Here is a 13,170-nt window from a genome sequence, read left to right as displayed (position 1 = left end):
GTAATGTAAATTTCAAATTTCAGACTGCTGATAAAATGTTAATTGTTTTGCGTGCTTTTACACCGTTAGGAATTATTGTCATCGAAATGTGGAAAGTTTATTTGAAAACTTTGTCAGATGAGGTGATTTTTCATGAATTCATTTCAAAATTAAACAGGAATAAATAAAAAGGTCTTGCTTAAGCACTGAAAACAGTTCAGTAGTTTTAGAAAAAGAACATCTTATCGTATGATCAGGGTTGTCTAATCTTTATGTAACTCTAAATATGCCGGATATCCGTATCTTCTTTTTTTTTTTTTTCGAAAAACCAAGCATCAAATCATTTGGTGCACTAATCTATAGCGTTGGAAACTCTGTAGCGAAATGGGTTTTTTTTCGTTAGGAGAAAATATTAGTCAAGTTATCGTTGGTTGGCATTTTTTAAACTTGGTAGACCGTTATGTAAAGGTATTTTTAATGCCAGTAGGCTTTTCTGTTATTACCATTAGTAATTCAATTTCTGTTATTACCATTAGTAATTCCAATATGGTTTCTAATATCAGTCAAACTTACTTTAAATAACTTCATGATATTTCTGAAAACTTCTCAAGTTACTACCAAAAAAGTTTCAGGTTTTGGTGAAACTTTTACCCCAAACTCTGGTTTCAATCATTCCGTTATTGCGGTACGAGCAGGCTCGGGAGCTATTAAGATATATTTTCGAAGAAAGGCAATTACACTTTGCAGCGAAGTAAGTTTTAGCTAAACTAAAACTTTAAAGCATCTAACCCATTTGCGGGCATATGAATTTCTTGTTATCATTTATTACAGCGGTTGCCGTTTCCATTGGTTTTTTTACTTCTGATTGATGTTTAGTTTTTCAGTGGAGATTTCGAACGCATTTCTTTGGTTTTTTGGAACAATCCGAAAATTTCAATCAATGAATATCTTTCGCCGGAACTTGGAAAGTCCCCTCCGGAACTGGTTTAGTTTTGTATTTGATTTGTAGGCGGATGGTAACTGATAGTAACGTTTACAAAGAGACCAAGAAATACAAGTGTCTTGCCGCAATTTTCATTTGAAGATAAGAATTCTAGTATAGTCGCATCTTAAATATATTCGCAGAACTGTGTTCGTTTCTCTAATCATCGAATTAATTGATATTCATAAGTGAAAAGTAGGGGGTTGATGAAATTGGGTGTCGTTTCTTGATCGTACGGATAACAGAACTCTCATTACATCTGCTAGAGGTACTCTTTATTTCCATCTTTTTTTTTCAGGTTTTTCATGCATGCGCTTCTTTACTGAAGGAAAGTTATGAAGAAGTCGGTGAAGTGATATTGCATAAATTATTGAGTTTGCTTAATGAATACAGTGAACTGGCAGATAACTGTTTTGACAGCATTGCTGCAGAATTGGTTTGTTATTTTTATCATTTACATTTTTCTAAATTCCTAATTGTGCACATCTTCATATGCCTTGCATTACGATATTGCAGTGAACACAGTTTTGAACATCGTATTTTCGAGTTGCGAAATATCCTATAAGTCAGGCTAATGTTTCTTCAGCTTAATAATTCCATTTGAAAATTTGAAGTTCATAAACTGTCTTCAATTTCAGGTCCCATCACTACTGCAAATCATACGAAAAAGTTCATTAGTGGAATGTCGTTATTTAGCTTCTTTAGCACTTGGTCGTTTGGGTGCTGTTGATCCAGGTCGTATTGGTTTATCATTGGCACGTAATACAAATGGTAATCGGCATGATGGCCGATTTGTATTTGTTGATTCTGGAGAACAGGTATTAAGAATATATATTTAGAAAATCATTCTTAAAATAACAAATACTAAAATGTTTAAATTTACAAATAATTTGTTTTACTCATACTTCTACTTACTCTTTTTCCATTTTTTTTTCTATAATTTGTACTGACACATTGCGGTTTCATTAACATCCCTCTTCGTATTAAAGAATAACTTATTTTGCTCTTACTGTATAAGGTTAACTTCGTATTAGTTCTCGGGTGTCATTCACAGTTACTTATGGTTCCTAAACAAAACAGTTCTTAGTTGGGAAAATTTTTCACGTTTCAGTTTTACATTGAACTTCTGGAGCGAGCGGCGGTAGCCTTTTCCGGAATACTAGATGCTAGCATGCAAGTTGAATGTTCCTATAGCATACAAACTGTTTTACGGGAACTGTTTGGAAGACATGGTTCGGAGAGTTCGAGTCTGTGGGACATGTTAAGCGATCAATGTCGAAACTCGTTCTCGATGCTTAGGAAATCAAGTTTTATATTGCACAAGCCTTTCCAGCACCTCCCTACAAAAAGGTATTAATTTAGTTGCTGAATCATAAATAAAAATCATAGCATATGTTGAAAATTTTTCAAGCTGAATTAATAATTTTATTTTCAAACTTGCTTGCTTTTTCAGACCGATAATGGAATGTGAACAAGTGAAAGATTTTAGAAGCTGGTTGAATCTATGGTATAAAGTAACAGCTGCCAAGGTGAGTAGTGGTGGTTTTTTTCTCCTAATGGATTTTTGCTTTTGCTTCAGTTGTGTTTGTTTCTGATTTTCGCTATGATTGTCCTTGGTCATTTATGGCTGTATTGCTCTCGACTTCATCGAAATGTTACCGAAGACGGTTAAAGTAGCTCGAGCTATCTCATACCCCTTTCATTGTTTCCTTGTGTAATATTTGTAAACTTTTGACATTTCTTTCAGCTATCAGTATAACTGGCATCGAGGAAATATTATTAATTACACTTCAAACAATTACAGATACGCGACGAGAAGTTAAAAATTTTTTTTGGTGCTTTAGAAGGCTTGGTAAATGCAGATATCGTCTTTGCTGGCTTTATCCTGCCACAATTAATTCTTCAGAGTATCATTGAGCACAACATGACATGCATGAATGAGGTAATTCAAACTTGGAATTTTTCTGAATTAGATTTAAAGGTACTTGAAAAGTTGGTGTTGTTGAATGTACGGTAGCTTCTTGTAAATTGTTCGTTTATATTTGCTTAAATTTGGTTAACAACAGTCTGAAGTATGAGCCAAATTTAAGCATTCCAGAAGGACTTTTTGGTACAAAATTGATGACCAAAGGGGGGACTGAACTTGTTCATCTATATGCATATACTCTTTTCTCTTTGGTCCATCAAATAATTTGGCTAACTTCTTTGTTGTTGTAAAATTATCTATTAATTGAATATCCAGTTCCTCTTCTAAATATTTATTTTCCCCAATTAATTTGAAAGCATCAATAAATTGCACTTATTTTAGATTGGTATGGAAATAATTGCAGTGCTGCAGAGGTCCATAGTTGATAATGGATGGCCTCGATCAGCTGCACATCTGATTTTTGCTGTTATCGATTGTCTAGAGCGATATGCATATCATCGTCAATCTTTAAAAATTTCAGCTGATATGGTACCTAGATTTTCCCTACTACAAATTTTATAAGATTTCATTTTTTTGTAATCCCTTTCCGATTTTCCCTACTACAAATTTTATAAGATTTCATTTCTTTGTAATCCCTTTCCTCAAAAAATTCATATATTCAACGATGCATAACTTTATAATTAACCAAATTATAAAATTTTTTCAGAATAATGTAGGGCTTAATCAACTGAGCTGTCATCTCCAAATTTCCTATCCAAACTTCAGATTTCTTCAGGTTCTCCAACGTACCATCGAAATTCTGTCACATGTAACAACACAGACATGGGATGATGGAAACTGTTTGATTGTTGCTGCAGCTGGAGTATGCCATTGCACCACGCGAGCATTGAAATGGTTCGGTATCATTATCATTATTTAGAAAATCTGAACATTTCAACATATCTTCTCTTAAAATTATGTAACCCTTTTCCAAATGATCCAAACTCTCGCGTTGAATTACTAGAATTTTGATCCTATAGTTTTCAAACTTCAGGTGTGAGCAGTATGCAATTGGATATGATGAGAATGGCCAGACGTTATTCAAACCCGATCAGTTCAGCTTTCTTGAGGTGCAGATTTACTTTTCAACATTCTATTTCGAAATTCTTGTCTGTATATTCTTCCGAAAAAAAACTGATTCTTTAGAAAATTTATTTCGATCTGGGTGATATGGATGGCGTAGCTGGAGCTTTTGAAACGATACGTTCTTGTGCTGAACCAACGATAAACGATCGAATTTTGTCTTTGGAAGCTGATGGAAATTATTGGGATGCATTGCCTTTGTACAGAAAATCAACCAATGTCGAAGTGAGTGATAATTTATTATTTGGAATTCTTTAAGAATTGAACATAACTAATAGTTTTGTTAACTATTAAAACGTAAACTTGATTCAGCTCAATTTTCATGGAAAATATACAAAAAAAACCTATTAGATATTATATCAATATTCTCAGGGTTATTAGTTTATAAAATTACAAGGTATATTACTCATTAAATTTCAATTTAATGAGAACTGGAAACTTATTAAACCATTTACAATTCAGTGTAATGATTGCATATATCCGGCACATTTTTCAGCCTTCCTATACCAAATGTTTATTACGTCTGAATGAACCGCGATTAGCATTGAGTGGAATTGCTGATTTGTTAAGAAGACCGGAAAATGTCGAATTCCATGAAAGTAATCAATTTATTCATTTGTGAGTAAGGTAGAAGGGATTCAACTTGCAGTGATCGTCTTTTGAATGCTGAACCTTTTCTTTTTACGAATGGATGAGATTTGAAGGAATGAATTCGTAAAAATTCGGAACTTTCATGAACAAATCGATCTCAAAAAGATGGCTTCATTCTCTTCTCTCTGTCCCTCTTACTTTCTCTATTAGATTGTTTAACAATTCCCAAAATAAGAGTGTACCTTGTCATTTGAATATAAAAATAATTATGTTTCAGAATTGCGTTCATGTCAACTAGAAGCAATGTGGCAATTACAGCTCTGGGATGACTTAACAGACTTGGTGTATGAGAAGCCTAAAACGACAACATGTGGTGCTACATATGCAAGCGTAATTTGTACCCTCAGAAATCAGCAATTCAATTTATTGGATGATTATTTAGTCACTGCTCGAATGCGTTTGGCAGATGCACTAACTGCTATGACGATTGAAGATTCAGATACTTATACGCAAGCTTATAAAACTATTACACAGTAAGCTCATAATTTCTTTTTTTTCTTCTAAGATCTTGTTTCAAATATCTTACTAGGACGTATTCTTCTTGCTGGGAGATTTTTATCATCAAGAAATCGAAATGCTTATATTTATTTCTTCACGAAATTAAAAGTTTGTGTTGAATTGTCATTTTATTGAGATTCTCATATACGATTTCCTACAAATTATAATGTGCTTGCTAGTAACTTGGCTCTTATCGTTCTGGTTATTTACTTCATTTGATTAATTTACAGATTGCATATACTGGCAGAAATAGAGGATGCAAAGAGTTCATTGAAGCTAGAGAATGACAAGATTTTAACAGTGGAAGATTTGGCCAAGGTTTTGAATGTTTGGCAGGTGTGTATGAGAAGTCCTGTCAGAAATCTGACTTCAAAAAACCTCATGGTGGTATAGGGGCGGTAATAGTTGAGCATTTTAAAAGTATAGTATTTTAGAAGTATGACAGATTATCTGTCTTTAATTTCTTTTATTTGTCTTTAATACCTTTTATTTGCCTGAAAAGGACTCTTAAAGACATTACCACTTGATGACTGGTTCAAGAGGCAGTCTCACTCATCCTCAGCCCAGCCAAAGAATGGATTAAGTGAAGCTCTGATAGTATAACTAATTCATATTAAATCCATATAGCTTATAGTGTCAGTTTGCCCTCTGATAACGTTCAGATGATTGCCATGTTTGCATCTTCTTTTCGAACTATTTTGTCTTTAGTATTTGAAATTGAATATATTTGATGTTGATTCTTGAATACTCCTTTGTTATTTTTTTTTAAAAGCCAGGAATTTCGTTGTTTAGAAACGTGCAGCAAAAGCGATTCAAAGTGCTAGTGTTTTGGAGCCTATCTTGAATGCTCGTCGAAGCTTATTGGGTTTGTTGGAGGGTGACATTGGACGAGGCTCGATCTGTGATCTTTTTTTGCAAAGTTGTCGTTTGGCGAGGCACGATGGGCATCTACAAGTTGCTTGGTCATACCTTAGCCAGGCAAAAGCATTAAATGTTAATCAATTTAAAGTTGAAATGGAAGAAGCTCGATATCTTTTCCAAAAGGTTTTATAATCATCTACTCTTTCTTTAGTTTTATATTTTAATACTGCTTTGGATGAGACGGAAATAGCTTGATGATTGGTATCATAGTATTGCCAGACTTTGTTATTCAAACATCCAGCCTTGGAAAATATGTTGTACTAGTGAGGGGAAAAGATGGCATAATTTTTTTAATTTGCTATCTTCAGTCCTGTTAGCATCATTTTATGTTTCAGGGGAGTCAGGTCCAAGCGATACAAATCCTCTCAAATTTGTTAAAAAGGCATTTTTTAGACGAGGCGCAGCAGCTGAAAAATATCTCTTGTGAAGGAAGAGACATTTGTTGTAGTGAGGAAGAGGATTCTAGGGAATTAAAAAGGGGGAATGAAGACTTCGTCAAGGTTTTTTTTTTGGTACTTGATTGTCATGTATCCAATTCTTGTTAATAATACCAAAAAAAATTCTTTTCTGTACAACCAGAATGCTAATGCTAAGGTCTATAATCTTTTCATCTATTAAAAAATATAATAATACCTCAGTATGAATGAAATAAATTATTTATAGCTTTAATCGTTGAATGTAACACATTAACCGTTACATACTATCATATTTCATATCTTTACTATTTTATAATTTTGCAGGCTCAGTTACTATTTGCCGAATATTCATTGAGAGCAGGAGCCGGTAGTTATGGAGATTTTTATAAGACATATTTCTCACTTCCTTTAATTGCTGAACCTTCTGAAGATTTATTTTATCGAGTAGCCGTCTTCTTCGATAAATATTTGTACAGCAAGAACGAAGTAAGCTTTTAATCATTGCAGCTTATTTTTTCAAATCTAACGACCTATTGTTGAATTCTTTTATCACACCATTTTAATCCCATGTTTTAAAAGTCTAATTCTTCCGTTCAAATTTGAAATCTTACAAGTGGATAGTGGAAAATTGCTGAAATTATACCAGTTATTTTGATTGCAGTAGTTTCTGTTCCAAATTTCTTGTATGCAAACAGTTCAGTCCTTCCAAGATCTCTAGCTGCTGTTTTTTTTTTCCAGAATGCTGAAGCTCGTAATGTTACAATGATTTTGAAAGCCTACAGGCGAGTGTTGAAGCATGGAAAGAGTTATTTGTTTCACGTTATGCCACGAATGTTAAGTATCTGGTTGGATTACACACAAAAAATGGTAGTTTTCTGTTTTTTAACGAATAATTTCATGTGCAGTTTATTTTTGGGAAATTGATGGTTATTTGATACTTCTTGCAGGCTGAAAATGGAAGTGCACAGCCATTAGTGAAAGTACCTACAAGAGGGTTGCCATTTAAAAGTTCAGCGAGCGAAGATAAGTATGTTAAAGAGGTGTAGTGCTTTTTTCTGTTTGCAAAGAACAATTCTTTGCTGAGGCTTCGGAATTTTTTGCGTATAGCATCAGAACTGTTCATTTACCAACGGTTATGTCTGATTATTCAGTATTATTAGAACTGTCTAGTCATCTCGGATTACTAGGATTCTCCAGTAGTTGAAGGTCGTGAAGATTATGTGGCCCTGATTTGCTTTAAGAATGTCACGATGTTAAATAATTTCTGCGATTCAGTCAACTGTGGTTTAATTTTTATGACCGTTCTGACCAATGCATATTGGTTTCTTCTTAATTTCTTTAGTTTAAAAATTAAAAGACCACAGATAGAGCGATACTTTTTATTTTTTATAAAAATTTTCTTATTCAAAATCTGAGGAAGACATTTATTTATAAAAGAAATATGTAAAATGCAGGATAAGGGATGTTTTTGAGGGTTTATGCATGTTTGCAATTTATATAAAACTTTGTTCTCAATATTTATTTAAGGTTAGTTGTATGAAAAATTGTAAAATGTTGCAGATGAATGGAGTAATATACGATGGTTTCAAGTGCATTGATCATTATATGTTTTATACAGCATTTGCTCAATTAATTTCACGCATAACTCATCCAAATGAGGATGTTTTTCAAACTTTGAAGGTAAGCTAATAATGTTTTTTTGTTTCTGCCGAATAAATGTTGAGAAGAAGGATGAGATGTCGAGATATATTTCTTTTCGTTACTTCAATACGTTTCTGTGTAATCGGAATAGCGTAGCAAAACATTTCTCAAAAATTCGGTACTATTTTTGTTATAAACTAGGCATTTGAATAAATCGATATTCCGCATAAATTAATTGCAGAATAAATGCGGTAAGTATATTGATCATGGTTTTTTTTGGTCATAGGTTCTTTTTGGTTAACAAATCCAAACAGTCTAATTTTAGATGATTTTATCCACATTGATGGTGGAATATCCACATCAGTGTTTATGGCAGTCCATTGCTGTCTTCCGTTGTGACGCTGACAAGCAACCGTTACGTTTCACTCGTTGCCGTGCCGTGTATGATTTAGCTAAACGTAGAGATGAAAGTGGTCAATTGAAAAATTTAATCCCACAGTATGAATACGTTGCAGCTGCTTTCATTAGGTAATAATTTCCGAAGATGTGTACTTTTCGGTTGTTAAAAGACGTGCCTGAAATCCATGAAAGATCCACGAATTTATCACTGATAATTTTGTCATTACTCACTGTGTCGATAAATATCGATTTATGCAACGCAACAGTTATTTTGGTTTCTTTTTTTGAAACTTCATTGTTTGGATCCTTATCAAGATCTAAAAGTCCGTGAGGCATTTTCCTACCAAGAGGAACTGGATAGCCAAGATAGATGAAAAGAGAGAAGGAAAAAAGGATTAAAAAAGAAAAAATGGAAGAAATAAATATACAATTTTTTATTGTAAACGAGTACATTAATTGTTTGATTTAAGAACATTGGCAAAATAATTAGAAAAAAATACAAGAAAAAGCACATGATTTGATTCTATGAATCTGCATTTTATTATCTTTCATCTCCAATTACCTAACTTTATATTTTGAAGAGGCGTATTTTTTACAGAGTTGCGGAAGATAATTGTCCAGTAGGTACACAATCACCATTCAGCCAACGTTATGCTTATCTTTCGGAATATTTCCGAAGCGGTAAAATGAATCCGACAATTTGGAGTATGTATTTTGTCTCCTTCTACAGTTTTTTTTTTTTTTTTTCAGATTATCATAAATTTTCAAGTATGCTTTGAATGTGAGCATAGTTACCTATTTATTCAAATTTATTATCACTCTATCATTATATTATTGCTTGAACCTTATGACCAATGAAATATTCTTAAAAATTACTGTTTTATTATTTATACGCTTTGTTTCAGAGTAATTCAGTCAAGTATTTAGAAATTTTTGTTTAGCAACAGAAAAAGCTCAGGGAAAAGAGACGAAAGAACCAATTCGACCATCAATCGTCGTGCCACTGCATAAGATGATCGAACAGGCAATTCCAACCAGTGTTTTGAGCACATTATCACAATTTCCGGACTCTAATTTGGAACAGACTGTATCAGCAACTTCAAGTAGCATGAAATTCAGCACCACTTATATTCATTCATTTGATGAGGAATTCACTGTGAGTTGAACTTACTTTATCCAATTTCTAATAAGCAAAAGATTCGTATGGCATTTTAAATTTGACTCGTGTGACATTTTAAATTCTAAGCACTGTATTTGTTTGATATCAATTTCTTCATAATTTTAATTCTTTCCCGTGGTATGGCGTGCAAATTTCAAAATATCCCAATCTCACTTATCGCGAAACAATATATGAGAAGCTATGAGTAAGAACCAAATTTAAGTTCATTTTCCAGGTAATGAAGTCATTAGTTCGTCCTAAAAAGATAACCATAGTGGGATCTGATGGTAAAAAGTATCCATTGATGTGTAAAGCAAAAGATGAATTACGTAAAGATGCTCGTCTTATGGATTTCAATCGGGTAAATCTTTTGTACTGTTTGCTATTTCTTTTCCTAATATCCTATAACATGTGTTATTTTTGTAGGTTTATGAAAACAGCATGTACTTCTGCCTGAAATGTTTTATACGAAATTTTTGTTTGTGTATTCGACGGTCATAACAACGTACTTTTTGTTGAGATTAGTTGTACGATTCTCTTTAGTTTCTTTTTGTTGATATGATGTTAAGAGCAGACTTAAAACTAAGGAAGAAAAAGAGGCAAATAAAGAGAAAATAATTAACAAGCTTCAATTGACCATTAGTGTTCAAATTTATTTAGAGAAGCGAAAGATATGAAAAAGATTTACTAAGTGCTGTGATCTCAACAAAAAAAAAGCATTACGCGACATGATAGCATGTTGAATTCTACATTTACATAAAGAAAAGCAATAAAATGAAGACTTGAAGCAGCATGATCTTAACCGCATCTAATATGATGGTTTCTTAATTTCTTGGTTTCTTATTTCTTAAACTTAACTAAAAATTCTAAAGTATTTTTCAGATGGTAAATACATTATTACATCAAAATGCAGATGCCAGGCGTAGGCAGCTTCATGTCCGGACATATAACGTTATTCCATTACAAGTAACCTTCATTATTGCATTGCCAGTTGCATGCTGTCATGTATTTTGTCAGATTGGGAAGGCGAAAATTATCTTAGGATGGTCTTAATCAGCATGAGTTTCTTTTTTTTCTTTTTATCGTTCAAGCATTGCAGGATGCTGGTGGTTTAATTGAGTGGATTCCGAATCTCCAAACTTATCGACATGTAGTGGAGGAGTTGGTTAAGGAAAAGTGTCATAGCGTAATGACTGATAAAGAGTGGTTTAGTCGATGGGTACCTAATGGAACTAATGAAGAAAAACTAGCAAGATTACGGACCGAATACTATCCAAGACATCCAATTGTGATGCCCGAATGGTTCAGGTAGGAAGAATGCTGTTTTTTTTTTTTAATTTGTAAATCCTAGTTTCTAAAAAGCTTTTAAATACTGTTTCGAATACTAGATTAGAAATCTGATAATTTATAATACTCTGCAAATTCCTACTTATTGTCTTTTACTCCGAAAATCTTGAATCTACGATGGAATAAATCCAGTTTTTTCAGCAGTCATCTCTGTTTTTAGTATATTCAACTGGCTGTAATTTTTTATAGAAGTAAATGTACTTTTCAAAACAGACTTTCAGGCGTTCATTTTCGGACTCATGTCGTTGGTACGCAGCGCGTTTAGCTTTTACATATACGTCAGCGGTGATGAGTATGATAGGTTTTATATTGGGACTTGGAGATCGGCATGGTGAAAATCTTTTACTTGATCTTATCAATGGTGATGCGATTCATGTAGATTTCAATTTATTATTTAACAAAGGAGAGAATTTGAATGTTCCTGAAGTAAGATAATTTCCATGATATTGTGACGTACCCAGCTGAGTAGGCATGAGGGAAGGGTGCAAGTGTCAATCATTCTCTGCTTAGATCTTTATACCGTTTAATCAGTCTTATGGCTAGATTGTTGATGCATGTATTAATTAATGGTGGTAATAGATGAGGATTTTTATAGTTCACATCTGACAGTATCTTTTCATGTATGATTCTGAAGTGTATCTTCTTATCTTATGGACGCTTAAATTATATTATCAGAATTTCCCTATTATTCACAGTAGTTTCAATTTAGGTAGTACCATTTCGATTGACGCGGAACATCGTTGCTGGTTTCGGGGCAACTGGTGTCGAAGGCGCATTTCGTCGTTCATGTGAAACAACAATGCGTGTATTACGTGAACATGATGAAGCGCTACTCACTGTTTTGCAAACATTTGTGCATGATCCACTTCTCGAATGGATGCATAGCGAAAGCCGAGCTCAACAATATAAGCAGGTTTGTTTTAGTAGCAAATTTAGTAAATTTTAGCTTTGATTGTTGTAATAGAAGACCTTAGAAATTTTGCTACTTACTTTGTATCGCGAAAACTTGTCCACAATGTCTGGCGTTTATATTTGCGTAATTCTGGATAATTTGAAGTTAACTAAGAGGAATAGTAAGTTTAGTACCTCTTAACATTATTAATTTACAAGTGATTGATATACTTTTCTAGCGAAAGCGAAATGATGCTAAATTATCACCACCAGCAGCTCAACAACAAGCACAGGAAGCCATTGATATGATTCGATCTCGTTTAATAGGTATTGATTCAATTAAATTCTGGACTTAATTAATTTTTTTACAAATATCAGGGATTCCATAAATAATAGGATGTAAATTTGTTATGTTTATTTTAAATTCCTTGGTGACGCTTTTTTCACTTTTCATTTCACTTTGATTTCACTCGCTCGTTTGTCGGTGTCCAAAATCTCATAATTGAAGTTCCCTTATTTTTTGTATTCATGTTCCGGAAACGTATTCCACTGATTTTATACCATACCGATAGTTCTATTATCATTTTTTTCTTTTTGCAGGCCACATTATAACACCAAAAATTTATCGTACAGAAACGAATAACCCACCAATGAGCATCGAAGGACAAGTGGGTCGACTGATTGATATTTCTCGGGATGAATTAAATCTTGCCCAAATGTATATTGGCTGGTGCCCTTTTATATAATATTTTAGCAGAGATTTCAACTTTGCAAATACTTTATCGAAGTTTATTTCATTTTTCCTTTCTGTGATACATTTCAATGAAATTAAATCCTGTACAGTTGCTGCATGTGTAAAAATTTTTATTGAATAATCGGTGATTATTGATTATTGATATACTGTTGATATTGGTATATCACTGGAACCAGATATACTGCTTGAAATAATCATAGTTTACGAGCCACATCTATCCTTACTCATCGGTCAGAAAATGACTTTTTGGACAATTTCAGGTTTGGAATATTGTTGAATATAAGATTTACCATCGTAATCCCATTATTATTAGTTTACAATACTAATTCAAAAGTAGTAATGTATTATAAGTATTCTAGGAACCCATTTGCGAAATATGCATCCCAAATTTATTTGCAGTTCTGGGCTAAATTGTGTGTGTGTGTGTGTGTGTGTGTGTGTGTGTGTGTGTGTGTGTGTGTGTGTGTGTGTGTGTGTGTGTGT

At 33.2% G+C, this 13,170-nt stretch overlaps 1 protein-coding gene across 1 annotated transcript in view; it reads left to right on the top strand.

The window, feature by feature from the left end:
- The window catches only part of LOAG_16464 (hypothetical protein), a gene marked incomplete at its 5' end in the record, with an annotated part of 19,374 nt that extends 6,457 nt beyond the window's left edge, over positions 1–12,917 (top strand). The window contains 30 exons of the mRNA XM_020449115.1: positions 612–730; positions 864–963; positions 1,260–1,397; positions 1,600–1,779; positions 2,073–2,311; positions 2,415–2,490; positions 2,766–2,903; positions 3,270–3,416; positions 3,664–3,782; positions 3,922–3,997; positions 4,074–4,235; positions 4,507–4,609; positions 4,879–5,134; positions 5,390–5,495; positions 5,952–6,203; positions 6,416–6,580; positions 6,821–6,982; positions 7,235–7,363; positions 7,444–7,536; positions 8,057–8,176; positions 8,463–8,665; positions 9,135–9,241; positions 9,478–9,692; positions 9,931–10,056; positions 10,578–10,661; positions 10,795–11,003; positions 11,264–11,468; positions 11,752–11,955; positions 12,173–12,260; positions 12,534–12,917. Of these exons, the coding sequence (XP_020307429.1) occupies positions 612–730; positions 864–963; positions 1,260–1,397; positions 1,600–1,779; positions 2,073–2,311; positions 2,415–2,490; positions 2,766–2,903; positions 3,270–3,416; positions 3,664–3,782; positions 3,922–3,997; positions 4,074–4,235; positions 4,507–4,609; positions 4,879–5,134; positions 5,390–5,495; positions 5,952–6,203; positions 6,416–6,580; positions 6,821–6,982; positions 7,235–7,363; positions 7,444–7,536; positions 8,057–8,176; positions 8,463–8,665; positions 9,135–9,241; positions 9,478–9,692; positions 9,931–10,056; positions 10,578–10,661; positions 10,795–11,003; positions 11,264–11,468; positions 11,752–11,955; positions 12,173–12,260; positions 12,534–12,679 (4,467 nt within the window). The 3' untranslated portion in view covers positions 12,680–12,917. The remainder of the gene's footprint in view (positions 1–611; positions 731–863; positions 964–1,259; positions 1,398–1,599; positions 1,780–2,072; positions 2,312–2,414; positions 2,491–2,765; positions 2,904–3,269; positions 3,417–3,663; positions 3,783–3,921; positions 3,998–4,073; positions 4,236–4,506; positions 4,610–4,878; positions 5,135–5,389; positions 5,496–5,951; positions 6,204–6,415; positions 6,581–6,820; positions 6,983–7,234; positions 7,364–7,443; positions 7,537–8,056; positions 8,177–8,462; positions 8,666–9,134; positions 9,242–9,477; positions 9,693–9,930; positions 10,057–10,577; positions 10,662–10,794; positions 11,004–11,263; positions 11,469–11,751; positions 11,956–12,172; positions 12,261–12,533) is intronic.
- Between the last annotated feature and the right edge of the window lie 253 nt (positions 12,918–13,170).

The sequence above is a fragment of the Loa loa genome, assembly GCF_000183805.2.
Source record: "Loa loa unplaced genomic scaffold supercont3.4, whole genome shotgun sequence".
Taxonomy (NCBI): domain Eukaryota; kingdom Metazoa; phylum Nematoda; class Chromadorea; order Rhabditida; family Onchocercidae; genus Loa; species Loa loa.
The sequence above is the reverse complement of the archived record's forward strand: the minus strand, read 5'-3'. Positions and strand labels throughout refer to the sequence as shown.